The 16,612-nt window shown below is 45.3% G+C and overlaps 1 protein-coding gene across 1 annotated transcript in view; it reads left to right on the top strand.

Moving 5' to 3' along the window:
* LOC138651979 (dickkopf-related protein 3-like) overlaps nt 1-16,612 on the top strand; it is a 58,639-nt gene that overhangs the window by 17,648 nt on the left and 24,379 nt on the right. The window contains exons 2-4 of the mRNA XM_069742641.1: nt 1,480-1,572; nt 3,504-3,636; nt 11,588-11,744. Of these exons, the coding sequence (XP_069598742.1) occupies nt 1,480-1,572; nt 3,504-3,636; nt 11,588-11,744 (383 nt within the window). The remainder of the gene's footprint in view (nt 1-1,479; nt 1,573-3,503; nt 3,637-11,587; nt 11,745-16,612) is intronic.

The following is a 16,612-nucleotide window of genomic DNA, read 5'->3' as shown; positions in this document are numbered from 1 at the left end:
GTAACCCGATATTTACCCTGGTTACCATTGTAAAAGTTAAAAAAAAACAGTACATACTCACATTCCGATGTCTGTCATGTCCCCCGCCGTCAGCTTCCCTGCACTGACTGTGTCAGCGCCGGCCGTAAAGCAGAGCACAGCGGTGATGTCACCGCTGTACTCTGCTTTACGGCCGGCGCTGACAGTCAGTGCAGGGAAGCTGACGCCGGGGGACGTGACAGACATCGGAATGTGAGTATGTACTGTTTTTGTTTTTTTTTTACTTTTACAATGATAACCAGGGTAAATATCGGGTTACTAAGCGCAGCCCTGCGCTTAGTAACCCGATATTTACCCTGGTTACCAGTGAACACATCGCTGGATCGGCGTCACACACGCCGATCCAGCGATGACAGTGGGTAATCAGCGACCAAAAAAAGGTCCTGATCATTCCCCAGCGACCAACGATCTCCCAGCAGGGGCCTGATCGTTGGTCCCTTTCACACATAACGAGATCGTTAGCGGGATCGTTGCTACGTCACAAAAAGCGTGACGTTGCAACGATATGGTTAACGAAATCGTTATGTGTGAAGGTACCTTTTGTCTCGGACCATTAGACATTCTAAAAGTCAAAAGTGACCCTTTGTTTGGACCATTAGAAATTCTGAAAGTCAATATTGACCCTTTGTCTTGCCAATTAATTACTGAACCATTAAGATGGAAAAAGTAGAGAAGACTTTTCAGCACTCTCATTTTCATCACAGACAGTGACTGCTATCACAGCATATAACAGAGTCCACCATTGACACTGGGTGAAGTCACAGGTTCACCTCCTCTCTCTCCCTTTACAATGACTTTTGCACACACTCATTAGATGCTTCAATAGAATGGATAGGGTATGAGTCAGTCAGTTGCTGCTAATCTACATGTGACTTCTCTAAAATAACAAGGCGTATTACTGTAATATAAATCAGGTGACATTGTGAAAATGTCAAGTTTTTTTTATTTAGATTGCTATATGAAAAGAAAAAAAATATGAAAAAAATACCAAAAATGATAAAAAAACAACATAAAAATCTGATTTTAACAATTTTTTTATTACATTTTTCCAAAACTTTTGCACAACTTTTTCTAGAGTAATTTCCTACTGATTTCCAAGCTGAGTGTTGATGGCACAGTGGAGCAAAGCATCAGCGGATACACTTAGATGTCGGCATGTGGGACTTTACAGTCATCTCCAGGGACTACAGTATAGTCTCAAACTATATATATATATATATGTTTGAGTGTCTGTGTGTACATAGGTGCCAATTGTTCTAGGAAGCCAAATATTCTCTCCGTCGGCCCATCAAGTTCACTTTTTACAATTTGTTTTTACCATACTTGGCTGCCTAATTTTCCCAGCAGTCCTTCAAATGTATGAATCTCATTAAAGACTTATATTACTCTGTGAAATTGTTCTTTTTTTCTCTCTTTATGTTCCGGTATTACACGCTACAGGGATGCAATGATTCACGGGACTGCCCAGAGAACCAGTTCTGCCATTTTTCACCTTCTAAGTCAACGTGCCAAGACTGCAAAACCAAAGAAATGGTAAGAAACTAATTTTGCTATACTGCCTTAAAATGAACTAGAAACCCGACATTTTATTTTAACTTGGATAAGTTATATTTAGTAATCTATGGGCGCATTCAGACGGACGTATAAATCGGACCAAGATCGGAACAGAGCGCATGGACTGGCCAGCGGCTATTCTGACCCAACTATGATAGCTACATAGAAATACCTGCTGCCAGGCTTAGGTAGGGAGAGCCGCCGGCCAGTGTGAGCAATGGGTTATTTTTATTTATTTACACTATATAGCACCATTAATTCCATGGTGCTGTACATGAGAAAGGGGTTACATACAGGGTTATAGATATCGTTTACAGTAAACACATTTATGATGACAGACTGGTACAGTGGGGAGAGGACTCTGTCCTTGCGGACCTACATTCTACGGGATAATGGGGAAGAGACAGAAGGCCAGGGGTGCTGCAGCTCGGGTGGTGGTGAGGCGGCAGCTCTGGTGGTGGTGAGGCGGCAGCTCTGTTGGTGGTGAGGCGGCAGCTCTGGTGGTGGTGAGGTGGCAGCTCTGGTGGTGGTGAGGCGGCAGCTCTGGTGGTGGTGAGGTGGCAGCTCTGGTGGTGGTGAGGCGGCAGCTCTGGTGGTGGTGAGGCGGCAGCTCTGGTGGTGAGGCGGCAGCTCTGGTGGTGGTGAGGCGGCAGCTCTGGTGGTGGTGAGGCGGCACCTCAGGTGGTGGTGAGGCGGCAGCTCTGGTGGTGGTGAGGCGGCAGCTCTGGTGGTGGTGAGGCGGCAGCTCTGGTGGTGGTGAGGCGGCACCTCAGGTGGTGGTGAGGCGGCAGCTCTGGTGGTGGTGAGGCGGCACCTCAGGTGGTGGTGAGGCGGCAGCTCTGGTGGTGGTGAGGCGGCTGCTCTGGTGGTGGTGAGGCGGCACCTCTGGTGGTGGCGAGGCGGCAGCTCTGGTGGTGGTGAGGCGGCAGCTCTGGTGGTGGTGAGGCGGCAGCTCGGGTGGTGGTGAGGCGGCAGCTCTGTTGGTGGTGAGGCGGCAGCTCTGGTGGTGGTGAGGCGGTAGCTCTAGTGGTGGTGAGGCTGTATCTCGGGTGGTGGTGAGGCTGCAGCTCGGGTGGTGGGAAGGTGGCAGCTCAGGTGGTGGGGAGGCAGCAGAATGGTTATTGCAGGCTGAAGGCTTTCCTGGAGAGATGAGTTCTCAGGTTCTGATCTCGGTCCGATTTAAACTGCCGTCTAAGTGGGCCGTAATAAGGCGAGTGTACATACTGTGGAGATACGTCTCATCAATCTCCTGAGGAAACACACGATTAGGAACTTCGAAATCCCAACATAGCATAATAGAAATACGTCAACAATTTTGCATTTTTCACCCTATCCCAGTTTTTCTCTTAGAAATACTGATGTAAAATACTCACCAAATACTGGCCATGAGCCCCCATTTACCAGACAGAGGCCAAAAATGTGTTCTTTCAGCCTCCGCCTGGCCAATATGGAACTGTGTACTATTTGCTCGCCTTGACGTCCATCTTGAAAATGGCTAGCATTGGGCACATACCTCCTGAACGTATGCCCCCAATAATGGCCACAAAAGTAGTGTGTACCTAGCCTAGGGCTGTGCTTGTGTTATGAAGTTTGAAACGGGTTGGATACAGTCCTAGTAGACCTCAGAGTATTACACATGCTTTTTGAGGGCATCTGTCATTTCCATTTCCTTCACAATTTATTGTAGACCCCCCCTTGTTCATCTTTTTCCTCTCTCCTTTCTTGGAAGACACCATATTCGACGTTAGAGCTGTATCTTGAATTTACCGGTAAATAATAATAATTTGTCAAGATGACATGTCGCCGGTTTTGCTATGTTGGAATGTCACCCCGCCAGTAAATATTCTGCCTCTGAGCATTTCATATAATGTATAAACCATATAATATTGTTCTTTTTATCTCCGTATCAGCCTTGTCAGCAAGAAGAAGAGTGCTGTCATGGGTGGGTCTGTGCCCTGGGCAAATGTACCGAAAGTAGCAGAGCAAGGTGTGATCTGGCAGAAGATCAGTGCGCTCTTGGCTTCTGCTGCTCCACAATGGAGAGTAAGTTAACCCAGTCATATCTGGACTGTAGTAAGTAAGGTGAAGGAAGCCAATAAGGCAAACCCTAATGTTAAAGGGCTTGTCCAGTGAAAACAAGACATCATCTTTCCAAAAAACCTACTGATTAGTGGGGGTCTGACTGCTGGGACCTCCCCCGGTTGGTAGGTTAGAGAACTTTTATCCCCGTTACAAAACGCAGTAGCAGGTTGGACACCTTACTGTTTAGATCGAGCGCAACGCTCCACAGCTCCATAGGGAATGAATGAGGCAGCAGTGAAACGAGTGCACTGCCACTCCGGTCTCTAACAGGGATAAAAAGCTTCCTGTTCGGCCAATCAGTGTGGATCTCAGCGTCCGGCCACCCCCTGAGCAACAAATTATCTCCTATGTCTCGGATAGGTGGCAACGTGTTTTTAACATACAACCACTTTAAATTTGGTTTCCGTAAGCTTGTCAGAAGTGCGAATTCCTTTTTTTTTATCCTTTTCCAGCTTTCCTAAAAATTGTTTTCCCCGAGATGGGGAATATTTTTGCCACAGACCCTATCCCCGTCCCTTGAATATTTTTCTGGACCGCAGGACTTTGCCTAGGTCTTAGTCACGAGTCAGATTTTTTATACAGCCGAGAAAAATCGATTTTTGTGATCAGTAATAAATGGAGTTTCATCAAGGCTTCATTAAAGTGTGGTCCAAGTTTCTTTTTTTTTTCATACGTGGAGAAATGAAAAAAAAAAAAGTTTCTTCATCTTCTCCATTCTGATAGTCCATGAAAAATCGGGCAGCACTCTGATGTCATCCAAGGGCGGTGGTCTGATTTTTTTCAAAGACTCATTGACTTGTATTGCCGATTTTGATCCAACCCTCAGATCAAAATCGGATGTGTCTCTGTGAAATCATGGACATGCAAATGGTCACAGACTGTCACAGGTATGAGCGCTATCGGTGAAAAATACAGATAGCAATCGTGAGAATTGGATAGGTGAATGAGTCCATATAGCAATAAAAATGGATGGACAAACCTTGCTTTTCAGGAGGTTCACCTTAGAGAATTGTCAGCTCTTTAGGGGGTGAGAGGAGTCTGGGAGGATGCCCCTTTTTCTGGAAGCCTGAATAACTTTTTTTTAATATATGGAGCATTATATAGGAATCATTCTGTATAGAACATTATATGGGGCCCATACAGTATGGGGCATTATATGGGATCCATACTGAAAGGAGCTATATATGTAGGGCCCTTTCTGTATGGAGCATTATATGGGGCCCATTCTGTATGGAGCTATATATGTCGCCCATACTATGTGGAGCATTATATGGGGCCCATACTGTATGGAGCAATATATGGGGCTCATTATACTGTATGGAGCAATATATGGGGCTCATTATAATGTATGGAGCAATATATGGGGCTCATTATACTGTATGGAGCAATATATGGGGCTCATTATAATGTATGGAGCAATATATGGGGCTCATTATACTGTATGGAGCAATATATGGGGCTCATTATACTGTATGGAGCAATATATGGAGCTCATCATACTGTATGGAGCAATATATGGGGCTCATTATACTGTATGGAGCAATATATGGAGCTCATTATACTGTATGGAGCAATATATGGAGCTCATTATACTGTATGGAGCAATATATGGAGCTTATTATACTATATGGAGCAATATATGGGGCTCATTATACTGTATGGAGCAATATATGGGGCTCATTATACTGTATGGAGCAATATATGGGGCTCATTATACTGTATGGAGCAATATATGGAGCTCATTATACTGTATGGAGCAATATATGGAGCTCATTATACTATATGAAGCAATATATGAGGCTCATTATACTGTATGGAGCAATATATGGGGCTCATTATACTGTATGGAGCAATATATGGAGCTCAGTATACTGTATGGAGCAATATATGGGGCTCATTATACTGTATGGAGCACTATATATATTATTTCTTTCTTCTTGTTTGCTGCTTCGTTTGCTTCCAACACATCCATTTGCACCTTCTCGTGCACTGCACTTGTTTCCATCTCTGCCTTCTCATGCACAAAGGCAGTTTATATCTTAGTAACCTTGGCTTTTGCACATGCCCTTATAAGCTGCTCAATGAGAGTTGAAGATTTCGAAGAGTGTGGCTTAAATGATCGTTTTGACTGTTTGATGGACCTAGAAATAACAGATGACATCTCTGGAATGTATGCAATTCTGGCTTCTGTATTTGACTTAACATTATGTACTTTGCAGCATCTCTCATAATTAAGCTGTTGGAAATGTCATAGTTCCTCAAGAGAATCATGTGTATTAAGCTTCTGTAGAGTAGTAATGTATTCATTCGCCTTTCTGGTATAAATCTCAGAACTGAGCATAGTTGTCCTAGGGCTCCCTCTAGTGGTACTTCATGAGAAGCTGCCTGAGAGATGAGATGATGTTGATGTGACTCAGCAATTTTTGCCATAAGTCTGATACATTACCAAGAAAGTTCATATTTAACATGTTCAAGGCTTCCTCTGACTTTCTATGTTAGTTTAGTGGCTTGCTTAATCTTCTCACTGGATGGTTGATTAAATGCTAGAGATTCTTCATCGGATTGTGGGTCTTGCAGAGACTATAGTGTTCCCCTCACAGGCAGAATGGATCTGTATTGTGATGTGAGCTGCTGGATTCTAGCAGGGTAATAGCTGGGGGAGGAGGCTGTGCGGCGAGCTTTACACACACTGATAATTCCTATATGCTGCAAGCAGACATTCTGATCCCTGTGCCGTATCTCTATAGTACCTGTAATATGGCTCTATAAATGTGTCGGAGAGAAGTTATTTTTATTGTTCTGACTCCATAACTAGGCTGATTGTGGGGGGCACTTGACAGACTGTTTCTTTGGCTGTCTCTATGTACCGATCATCACAAAGTGATTTCATCAAATAGCTTGAACTCGACTGCAGGAGGCATGTATGAAGATTCGAGCAGAAGGTTTATTTTCCAGATGAATTCTTGAAGCTATGCACAATTATAGTAGGTAAAAAGAACTTATTCTGAACCAGAGAAGCTGATACGTAAGCTTTTTAACATGGCTTACATACAGAATGAGAAAGAAGAAGGGAGGGATTACGGACATCAGCACTACATCAGAGTCGCATGGAGAGAGGGAGGATAAACTTCTAAAAAGGGCAAACCCTATTGCAAAGGCAGCATAACAACAACACAATGATAATACAATACTGTCTGTATGATTCCTGAATGATGAGACATGACAAAGAATGACCCGACAAGGTCAATGTTATAGAAAGAAATGTCAATGGTATAGTTTTATCAATTGAAAAATGTCAAAGTGAATGAACACCATCTAAATCAAATCAATATTTTGTGTAATCATCCTTTGCCTTCAAAACATCATCAACACATCAATTCTTCTAAGTACACTTGTAATCGGCAGGGAGATTGTACCAAACATCTTGGAGAACCAACTACAGATCTTCTGCGGTTCTCGCTTGTAGAAATTCTTGAGTGTCTTCACTTAATCCCAAACAGACTCAATGATGTTGAGATCAGGGCTTTGTGGGGCCATATCTTCACTTCCAATATTTCTGGTTCTTCTTTATGCTGAATATCATTTTTAATTACATTGGCTGTATGTTTGGAATTGTTGATTTTTTTTCAGAATAAATTTGGAGCCGATCAGATGCCGTCCTGACGGTATTACATGATGAGTATCTGCCTGTATTCATCAGTACTAACGACACCAAAAATGGACAACGTTGTGGACCGTAGATGCAGTGGTCAATCAAGGAAACTTGGTGCAGCAGATGAAAGACACATCATTTAATTCTCTTCGAAATCGGAAGATGTCCAGCAGTGCCATCAGCTTAGAATTGACAGCGAAATGGCAGCGACCAGTGGGACCCAACTACACCAATCTATTTTTCAGAGAAGTCTGGACAAAAGTGTTCGCGATTGAAGAATTGTGACCAAAAGCCATGGAAACAAGTGACTCAACTAGGCACGAAATCATAACTGGGTTCCATAAAAATCGACTAACGAGTGAAAATATGAAATATTTTGCTGTAACAGAAGGCAACTGAACAGGTGGAGAGCGATACAATAATGAGGGTCTGCATGAACAGAAAGTAAGGCATGGTAGAGGTGTCTTGTAAGTTAAAGGGAACCTGTCACCCCAAAAATCGCGGGTGAGGTAAGCCCACCGGCATCAGGGGCTTATCTACAGCATTCTGTAATGCTGTAGATAAGCCCCCGATGTTACCTGAAAAAGGAGAAAAAGATGTTAGATTATACTCACCCAGGGGCGGTCCCGCTGCTGGTCAGGTCGGATGGGCGTGTCTGGTCCGCTGCGGCGCCTCCCATCTTCATTACAAGACGTCCTCTTCTGATCTTCAGCCACGGCTCCGGTGCAGGCGTACTTTGCTCTGCCCTCTTGAGGGCAGAGGATAGTACTGCAGTGCGCAGGCGCCGGAAAGGTCAGAGGCCCGGCGCATGCGCACTGCAGTACTTTGTCTGCCCTCAACAGGGCAGAGCAAAGTACACCTGTGCCGGAGCCGTGGCTGAAGATCAGAAGAGGATGTCTTGTAATGAAGATGGGAGGCGCCGCAGCGGACCAGACACGCCCATCCGACCTGACCAGCAGCGGGATCGCCCCTGGGTGAGTATAATATAACCTCTTTTTCTCCTCTTTCAGGTAACATCGGGGGCTTATCTACAGCATTACAGAATACTGTAGATAAGCCCCTGATGCCGGTGGGCTTACCTCACCTGCGAATTTCGGGGTGACAGGTTCCCTTTAAGGGATTCATTTCTGCAAATGGAGTTGGCAATTTGGTCAGGATTAATGGTGTTCTCACGACTGAGAAATACAGACAGATACTTATCTATCATGTAATACCATCAGGGATGCATCTGGCTCCAAATTTACTCTGTGGCAGGACAACGACTGCAGATATACAGCCAATGTCATTAAGACCAACTCTCCAAACCAAGGGTAGCATGAATTCTAGCCTAGCTGTGCAATCACAGCCAAGAATGACTGTGCACATAGAGAGAGACCTGTCAATAAACTGGACGGGTCACATTTCTCCCTATAACCCCGGAAGGCTTTCCAAACTATGTTTTTTTATGAAATGCCATACAGTATTTTTGAGAAAAACTCAATTGCCTTGTTGCAGGTGAGCTCTGATTCATTCTGCCCTTGTTTCAGGCAACATGAATCTAGTTCAAGGTTCACTTTAAGCCCCATTTATATGGATCCATAACTGGCCCACGGACAACTGTCGTCTGTCACAGGGTTACCACGACAGTGTGGAGCTAGAAGACCGCAGCATCTGAGAAGAAGCACTTCTCCTTCATTTTAAATGTGTTTATTTCTTCTAGCAGAACAGGGGTTAATCGACCATGATGGAAATCCCTGTGCTCACAGTTGTGCTCGGTTAGCCACTCCTTTCCCCTTTATAATCTGGGCTCTGATACTAATCCTTGTCAGAGCTAGCATTTGTTGCATGGCTAACGAAGGGAAAGGAGTTCATATGAGAAGAAGAGTTGAAGGAGTTATTAGTGACTGTTGCTTGGTTTGTATGCGTGGTAATTCATTATCCCTCTCTGCTTTTTTTATTCCCTTACCTTCACACCCTGGTGCATTCCTCTGTTATATGTGAGTGAATATTTTGTATGCCTTTAGTTTTCTTGTCTGTGTAGCCTTGTTTGTCGGGTTGGTGTTCTACGGTGCACAGTAGTGCCCCCTCTTCCCTGGGTGGAGGAGGAGAACAGACGGAGGGCTAACTCAGGAGATAAGGCAAAGGTGGTGGCCCCGGCATCTTCACCTTCAGAAGTATCCTGGGGAGTAGGGTGAGCTAGGGTGCCCCCTAGTGTTAGGGACAGGGAAGGAGCCCCTGGTCCCGGGTCACCCAACAGCTGTGTTGTGACACCATCAGTCATCAAAGGCATAAAATTCCCGGACGTTAGCTGCTTGGATTGTTCATAAATGCCGCAAAATCATTGTTGTTGACAGCGCATCATCTTTTGTAATCATGGGATGTGCTGCCAACAACATACGTGCTGTATGGGACCCCATATAGTTTTGTCGGCCCTTGTGAACTGGCCATTAAATGAGCGCTCGTTTATTGGCAGAAATCAGCCGGTGTATAAATGGGCCTTTCCAGTGACATCCTAGTGATTATTTTAGTCCAGCAGGAACATTTATCACCTTAGGACATAATACTCCTCATTGTGTTCTCCTGTTTTGACAGGAAATAAAACCACGTTTGTAAGATGTGAGCTTTGCAAACAGAGAAATCTGATATCTTAACTCGTCGCTCTGTTGTTTCTTTTGCTCTGTTTACAAGTCAAATGTAACGAAACCTGATGTATCACCTGAGATTAGGATCTGTCCATTGTGGGTGCGGAATATCAGGGGTATTTCGTTTCATTGCCTCCATTATTTACTGACACACTTAAAAGATTTGTTTATGAAACATGAGAATCGGATTCTTATAGGAAACTGTCCCTACTCAAACGAGCGACCTAACGAGCTGACAGGTATCTGCCCCACTGCCCCTAATATAAAGCATGTAATATTAGGTCTATGGTGACCACAAGACGAGGCTCCAATGTGACCACTCCTCTGTTTAGATAGAACCTTTTCTCCTGCTCATTCACAGCTTCTTTGTGCGTGGTTAAGATAAATACTACAGAATTTGTAGACCTATGTGCCCATTGATATCAGATGAAACCAGTATTTAATGTTGGTGTCCAGACTATCCATCCCAAACAGTGAAAAAAGGATTGGGCATGTAGGATCCTTTGTTTCCTTTATTCCGATCTCCCTACTGAAAAAGCTGAGGATTCATCTACCTAAAGGGGTTGTCCAGCCACCTTAAAAAATATGGAAATATTACCTATTCCATTATTTTACACTAACAGATTTCCCTCTGGAGCCAACACTTCTTGGATCCCACACTTTTTTTGTTCTCTTTTCCTGCGCTAACATGTTGATGGTTGTAGTCAATCACTTGTTCAAGTGGTGACATGTCGCCCATGCAGCCAGTGATTGGTCACATCAGTTTCGACATCATCGCTGGATCAAGAAGAACAGACCGGCGATAGATCCAGGAAAGAGTGGAATGGGAGCAATCGGTAAAGTGGTTATTACTCCTATTATAGCTGTCACATCTCCACCAGGATCTGCTTCTGCGAGGTCTTCTTCTGCCGCCAGGTTCCACCACATTCATTCTTCTGGTGGTGCTGGTGATAAGCTCTATCTGACCATGTAGATTAGGGTGGCTAGGACCTGAAGTGCCACCCAGTCAGACAGTATGGGTGTGTGCTCTCCAGCTGGAGTTATCAGCTCCCTGCTCCAGCCAATTGGAGAGCACCACACCCTACTTAAGCTTCCAGCTTACTGCTGGAAGCTGCCAAATATAGCCTTGTGCTCCCCTGGTTTAGTCCGGTCTGTTTTGTTCCTTGTTTTGATCTTGACTTGTTTCTGACTAATCTTACGAATTCTGATTTTGTACCTTTGGTGCTTTCTTGGTTCTGTTTCGGGTACCTAACTATTTCTTCCAGCCTGCTCCACCCAAGAGCAGTTTATTCCATGGCCCCATCCCAGGGGCCCCCATTTAAGCCCAGATCCTTGCACAGGGCAACCCATGGGACATAGTCAGCGGAGTAGCTTACATGAAGCCAGTCGATGGTAGCAATTTTAATGCTGCCAGGAGACCACTGACAGAACTCCATTACAATAGCATTCTAAATGTGGTTTGAACATATTTTTTTTAGATGACTGGACAATTTCTTTAAAAATATTCCATACAATTTATCAATGACAGTAGATCAATATTATAATTTTTCATTCCTGCTTATGATTGCATAAGTTACATTTACTTGTAATTATTCTGCTAATCTCTATGCATTAACTCTAGAATTTCTTCTTTTCACAGCGCTTCCATTCCCAACATGTTTACCGCTTCCATCTGAAGGAGACCAGTGTCGTACCCAGACCAGTAGCCTTTTAAAGTTTATAACCTTTGTGGCAGATTATGATTTGGGTTTGCCACGTTGTCCTTGCGCTGAAGGTCTGGTGTGCACAAGAAAAGGGTATGCTTACTAATAAGGCTTCTGTAACACAGACATTTGTGAAAATATACATTAACTTAGCATTATCATTACTAGGTACTAGAGACTTTGGTATTCACATGCAAAATATGTAAATTATCATACTATTGTTTTCATATGTGACAAAGAGGCACTTAGATTCCTCAAACGCCAGAATTGCTTATGTCACGGTAAAGTTTGGCCTAACTGTTACTTCCACTAGGGAGACCTTGTGTGCTTACCATTCATTTACACATTGAACTCTATAATGTGCTCCCTCTAGGGAAACTCTATAATGTGCTCCCTCTAGGGGAACTCTATAATGCGCTTCCTCTAGTGGAACTCTATAATGTGCTCCCTCTAGTGGAACTCTATAATGTGCTCCCTCTAGGGGAACTCTATAATGCGCTTCCTCTAGTGGAACTCTATAATGTGCTCCCTCTAGTGGAACTCAATGCCCTCTCTCTAGGGGAACTCAATAATGTGCTCCCTCTAGGGGAACTCTATAATGTGCTCCCTCTAGTGGAACTCTATAATGTGCTCCCTCTAGTGGAACTCTATAATGCGCTCCCTCTAGTGGAACTCAATAATGTGCTCCCTCTAGGGGAACTCTATAATGCGCTCCCTCTAGTGGAACTCAATAATGTGCTCCCTCTAGGGGAACTCTATAATGCGCTCCCTCTAGGGGAACTCTATAATGTGCTCCCTCTAGGGGAACTCTATAATGTGCTCCCTCTAGGGGAACTCTATAATGCGCTTCCTCTAGTGGAACTCTATAATGTGCTCCCTCTAGTGGAACTCAATGCGCTCTCTCTAGGGGAACTCAATAATGTGCTCCCTCTAGGGGAACTCTATAATGTGCTCCCTCTAGTGGAACTCTATAATGTGCTCCCTCTAGTGGAACTCTATAATGCGCTCCCTCTAGGGGAACTCTATAATGAGCTCCCTCTAGTGGAACTCAATAATGTGCTCCCACTAGGGGAACTCTATAATGCGCTCCCTCTAGAGGAACTCTATAATGCGCTCCCTCTAGTGGAACTCAATAATGCGCTCCCTCTAGGGGAACCCTGTAATGCGCTCCCTCTAGGGGAACTCTATAATGCGCTCCCTCTAGGAGAACTCTATAATGCGCTTCCTCTAGTGGAACTCTATAATGTGCTCCCTCTAGGGGAACTCTATAATGCGCTCCCTCTAGGGGAACTCTATAATGTGCTCCCTCTAGGGGAACTCTATAATGTGCTCCCTCTAGGGGAACTCTATAATGCGCTTCCTCTAGGGGAACTCTATAATGCGCTTCCTCTAGGGGAACTCTATAATGTGCTCCCTCTAGTGTAACTCTATAATGCGCTCCCTCTAGTGGAACTCAATAATGCGCTCCCTCTAGTGGAACTCTATAATGCGCTTCCTCTAGGGGAACTCTATAATGCGCTACCTCTAGTGGAACTCTATAATGTGCTCCCTCTAGTGGAACTCAATGCGCTCTCTCTAGGGGAACTCAATAATGTGCTCCCTCTAGGGGAACTCTATAATGTGCTCCCTCTAGTGGAACTCTATAATGTGCTCCCTCTAGTGGAACTCTATAATGCGCTCCCTCTAGGGGAACTCTATAATGAGCTCCCTCTAGTGGAACTCAATAATGTGCTCCCACTAGGGGAACTCTATAATGCGCTCCCTCTAGAGGAACTCTATAATGCGCTCCCTCTAGTGGAACTCAATAATGCGCTCCCTCTAGGGGAACCCTGTAATGCGCTCCCTCTAGGGGAACTCTATAATGCGCTCCCTCTAGGGGAACTCTATAATGCGCTCCCTCTAGGGGAACTCTATAATGTGCTCCCTCTAGTGGAACTCCATAATGCGCTCCCTCTAGGGGAACTCTATAATGCGCTCCCTCTAAGGGAACTCTATAATGCGTTCCCTCTAGGGGAACTCTATAATGCGCTCCCCCAAGGGGAACTCTATAATGTGCTCCCTCTAGTGCAACTCAATAATGTGCTCCCTCTAGGGGAACTCTATAATGTGCTCCCTCTAGGGGAACTCTATAATGTGCTCCCTCTAGTGGAACTCAATAATGCGCTCCCTCTAGGGGAACTCTATAATGCGCTCCCTCTAGGGGAACTCTATAATGCGCTCCCCCAAGGGGAACTCTATAATGTGCTCCCTCTAGTGGAACTCAATAATGTGCTCCCACTAGGGGAACTCTATAATGCGCTCCCTCTAAGGGAACTCTATAATGCGCTCCCTCTAGTGGAACTCAATAATGCGCTCCCTCTAGGGGAACCCTGTAATGCGGTCCCTCTAGGGGAACTCTATAATGCGCTCCCTCTAGGGGAACTTTATAATGCGCTCCCTCTAGGGGAACTCTATAATGTGCTCCCTCTAGTGGAACTCTATAATGCGCTCCCTCTAGGGGAACTCTATAATGCGCTCCCTCTAAGGGAACTCTATAATGCGCTCCCTCTAGGGGAACTCTATAATGCGCTTCCCCAAGGGGAACTCTATAATGTGCTCCCTCTAGGGGAACTCTATAATGTGCTCCCTCTAGGGGAACTCTATAATGCGCTCCCTCTAGTGGAACTCAATGCGCTCTCTCTAGGGGAACTGTACAATGTGCTCCCTCTAGGGGAACTCTATAATGTGCTCCCTCTAGGGGAACTCTATAATGTGCTCCCTCTATGGGAACTCTATAGTGCGCTCCCTCTAGTAGAACTCAATGCGCTCTCTCTAGGGGAACTCTATAATGTGCTCCCTCTAGGGGAACTCTATAATGCGCTCCCTCTAGGGGAACTCTATAATGCGCTCCCCCAAGGGGAACTCTATAATGTGCTCCCTCTAGTGGAACTCAATAATGTGCTAACACTAGGGGAACTCTATAATGCGCTCCCTCTAAGGGAACTCTATAATGCGCTCCCTCTAGTGGAACTCAATAATGCGCTCCCTCTACGGGAACCCTGTAATGCGGTCCCTCTAGGGGAACTCTATAATGCGCTCCCTCTAGGGGAACTCTATAATGCGCTCCCTCTAGGGGAACTCTATAATGTGCTCCCTCTAGTGGAACTCTATAATGCGCTCCCTCTAGGGGAACTCTATAATGCGCTCCCTCTAAGGGAACTCTATAATGCGCTCCCTCTAGGGGAACTCTATAATGCGCTTCCCCAAGGGGAACTCTATAATGTGCTCCCTCTAGGGGAACTCTATAATGTGCTCCCTCTAGGGGAACTCTATAATGCGCTCCCTCTAGTGGAACTCAATGCGCTCTCTCTAGGGGAACTGTACAATGTGCTCCCTCTAGGGGAACTCTATAATGTGCTCCCTCTAGGGGAACTCTATAATGTGCTCCCTCTATGGGAACTCTATAGTGCGCTCCCTCTAGTAGAACTCAATGCGCTCTCTCTAGGGGAACTCTATAATGTGCTCCCTCTAGTGGAACTCAATGCGCTCTCTCTAGGGGAACTCTATAATAAGCTCCCTATAGTGGAACTCAATAATGCACTCCCACTAGTGGAACTCTATAATGTGCTCCCTCTAGGGGAACTCTATTATGCGCTCCCTCTAGTGGAACTCAATAATGCGCTCCCTCTAGGGGAACTCTATAATGCGCTCCCTCTAGGGGAACTCTATAATGCGCTCCCTCTAGGGGAACTCTATAATGCGCTCCCTTTAGGGGAACTCTATAATGCGCTCCCCCTAGGGGAACTGTATAATGTGCTCCCTCTAGGGGAACTCTATAATGTGCTCCCTCTAGTGGAACTCTATAATGGGCTCCCTCTAGTGGAACTCTATAATGGGCTCCCTCTAGTGGAACTCTATAATGGGCTCTCTCTAGGGGAACTCTATATTGTGCTCCCTCTAGTGGAACTCAATAATGCGCTCCCTCTAGGGGAACTCTATAATGCGCTCCCTCTAGGGGAACTCAATAATGCGCTCCCTCTAGGGGAACTCTATAATGTGCTCCCTCTAGGGGAACTCTATTATGCGCTCCCTCTAGTGGAACACAATAATGCGCTCCGTCTAAGGGAACTCTATAATTTGCTCCCTCTAGGGGAACTCTATAATGAGCTCCCTCTAGTGGAACTCTATAATGCGCTCCCACTAGGAGAACTCTATAATGCGCTCCCTCTAGGGGAACTCTATAATGCGCTCCCTCTAGGGGAACTCTATAATGCGCTCCGTCTAGTGGAACTCAATAATGCACTCCCTCTAGGGGAACTCTGTAATGCGCTCCCTCTAGGGGAACTCTGTAATGTGCTCCCTCTAGGGGAACTCTATAATGCGCTCCCTTTAGGGGAACTCTATAATGCGCTCCCTTTAGGGGAACTCTATAATGCGCTCCCCCTAGGGGAACTCTATAACGTGCTCCCTCTAGGGGAGCTCTATAATGTGCTCCCTCTAGGGGAACTGTATAATGTGCTCCCTCTAGGGGAACTCTATAATGTGCTCCCTCTAGTGGAACTCTATAATGTGCTCCCTCTAGTGGAACTCTATAATGTGCTCCCTCTAGGGCAGGGGTCCCCACATCCAGTCCTCAAGGCCCACCAACAGGTCATGTTTTCAGGATTTCCTTAGTCTTGCCCAGGTAATAATTGCATCACCTGTGCAATGCAAAGGAAATCCTGAAAACATGACCTGTTGGTGGGCCTTGAGGACTGGAGTTGGGGACCCCTGCTCTAGGGGAACTCTATAATGTGCTCCCTCTAGTGGAACTCTATAATGCGCTCGTAACCTTTTTTGCTTCATGGGGCAGAAATGGTGCAGGAAAATCTGCCACATCAAAAACTCATCAAAAGCGCATCGTGAGAACATAATCTTATTCTACAAAAATGCATTGTTATTGCTTTCTATGGGTGCAAGAATTGACATGCCACAGATTTAAA

Source organism: Ranitomeya imitator, chromosome 10 (assembly GCF_032444005.1).
Source record: "Ranitomeya imitator isolate aRanImi1 chromosome 10, aRanImi1.pri, whole genome shotgun sequence".
Classification (NCBI taxonomy): domain Eukaryota; kingdom Metazoa; phylum Chordata; class Amphibia; order Anura; family Dendrobatidae; genus Ranitomeya; species Ranitomeya imitator.
This window is presented reverse-complemented; position numbering and strand designations above follow the sequence as displayed.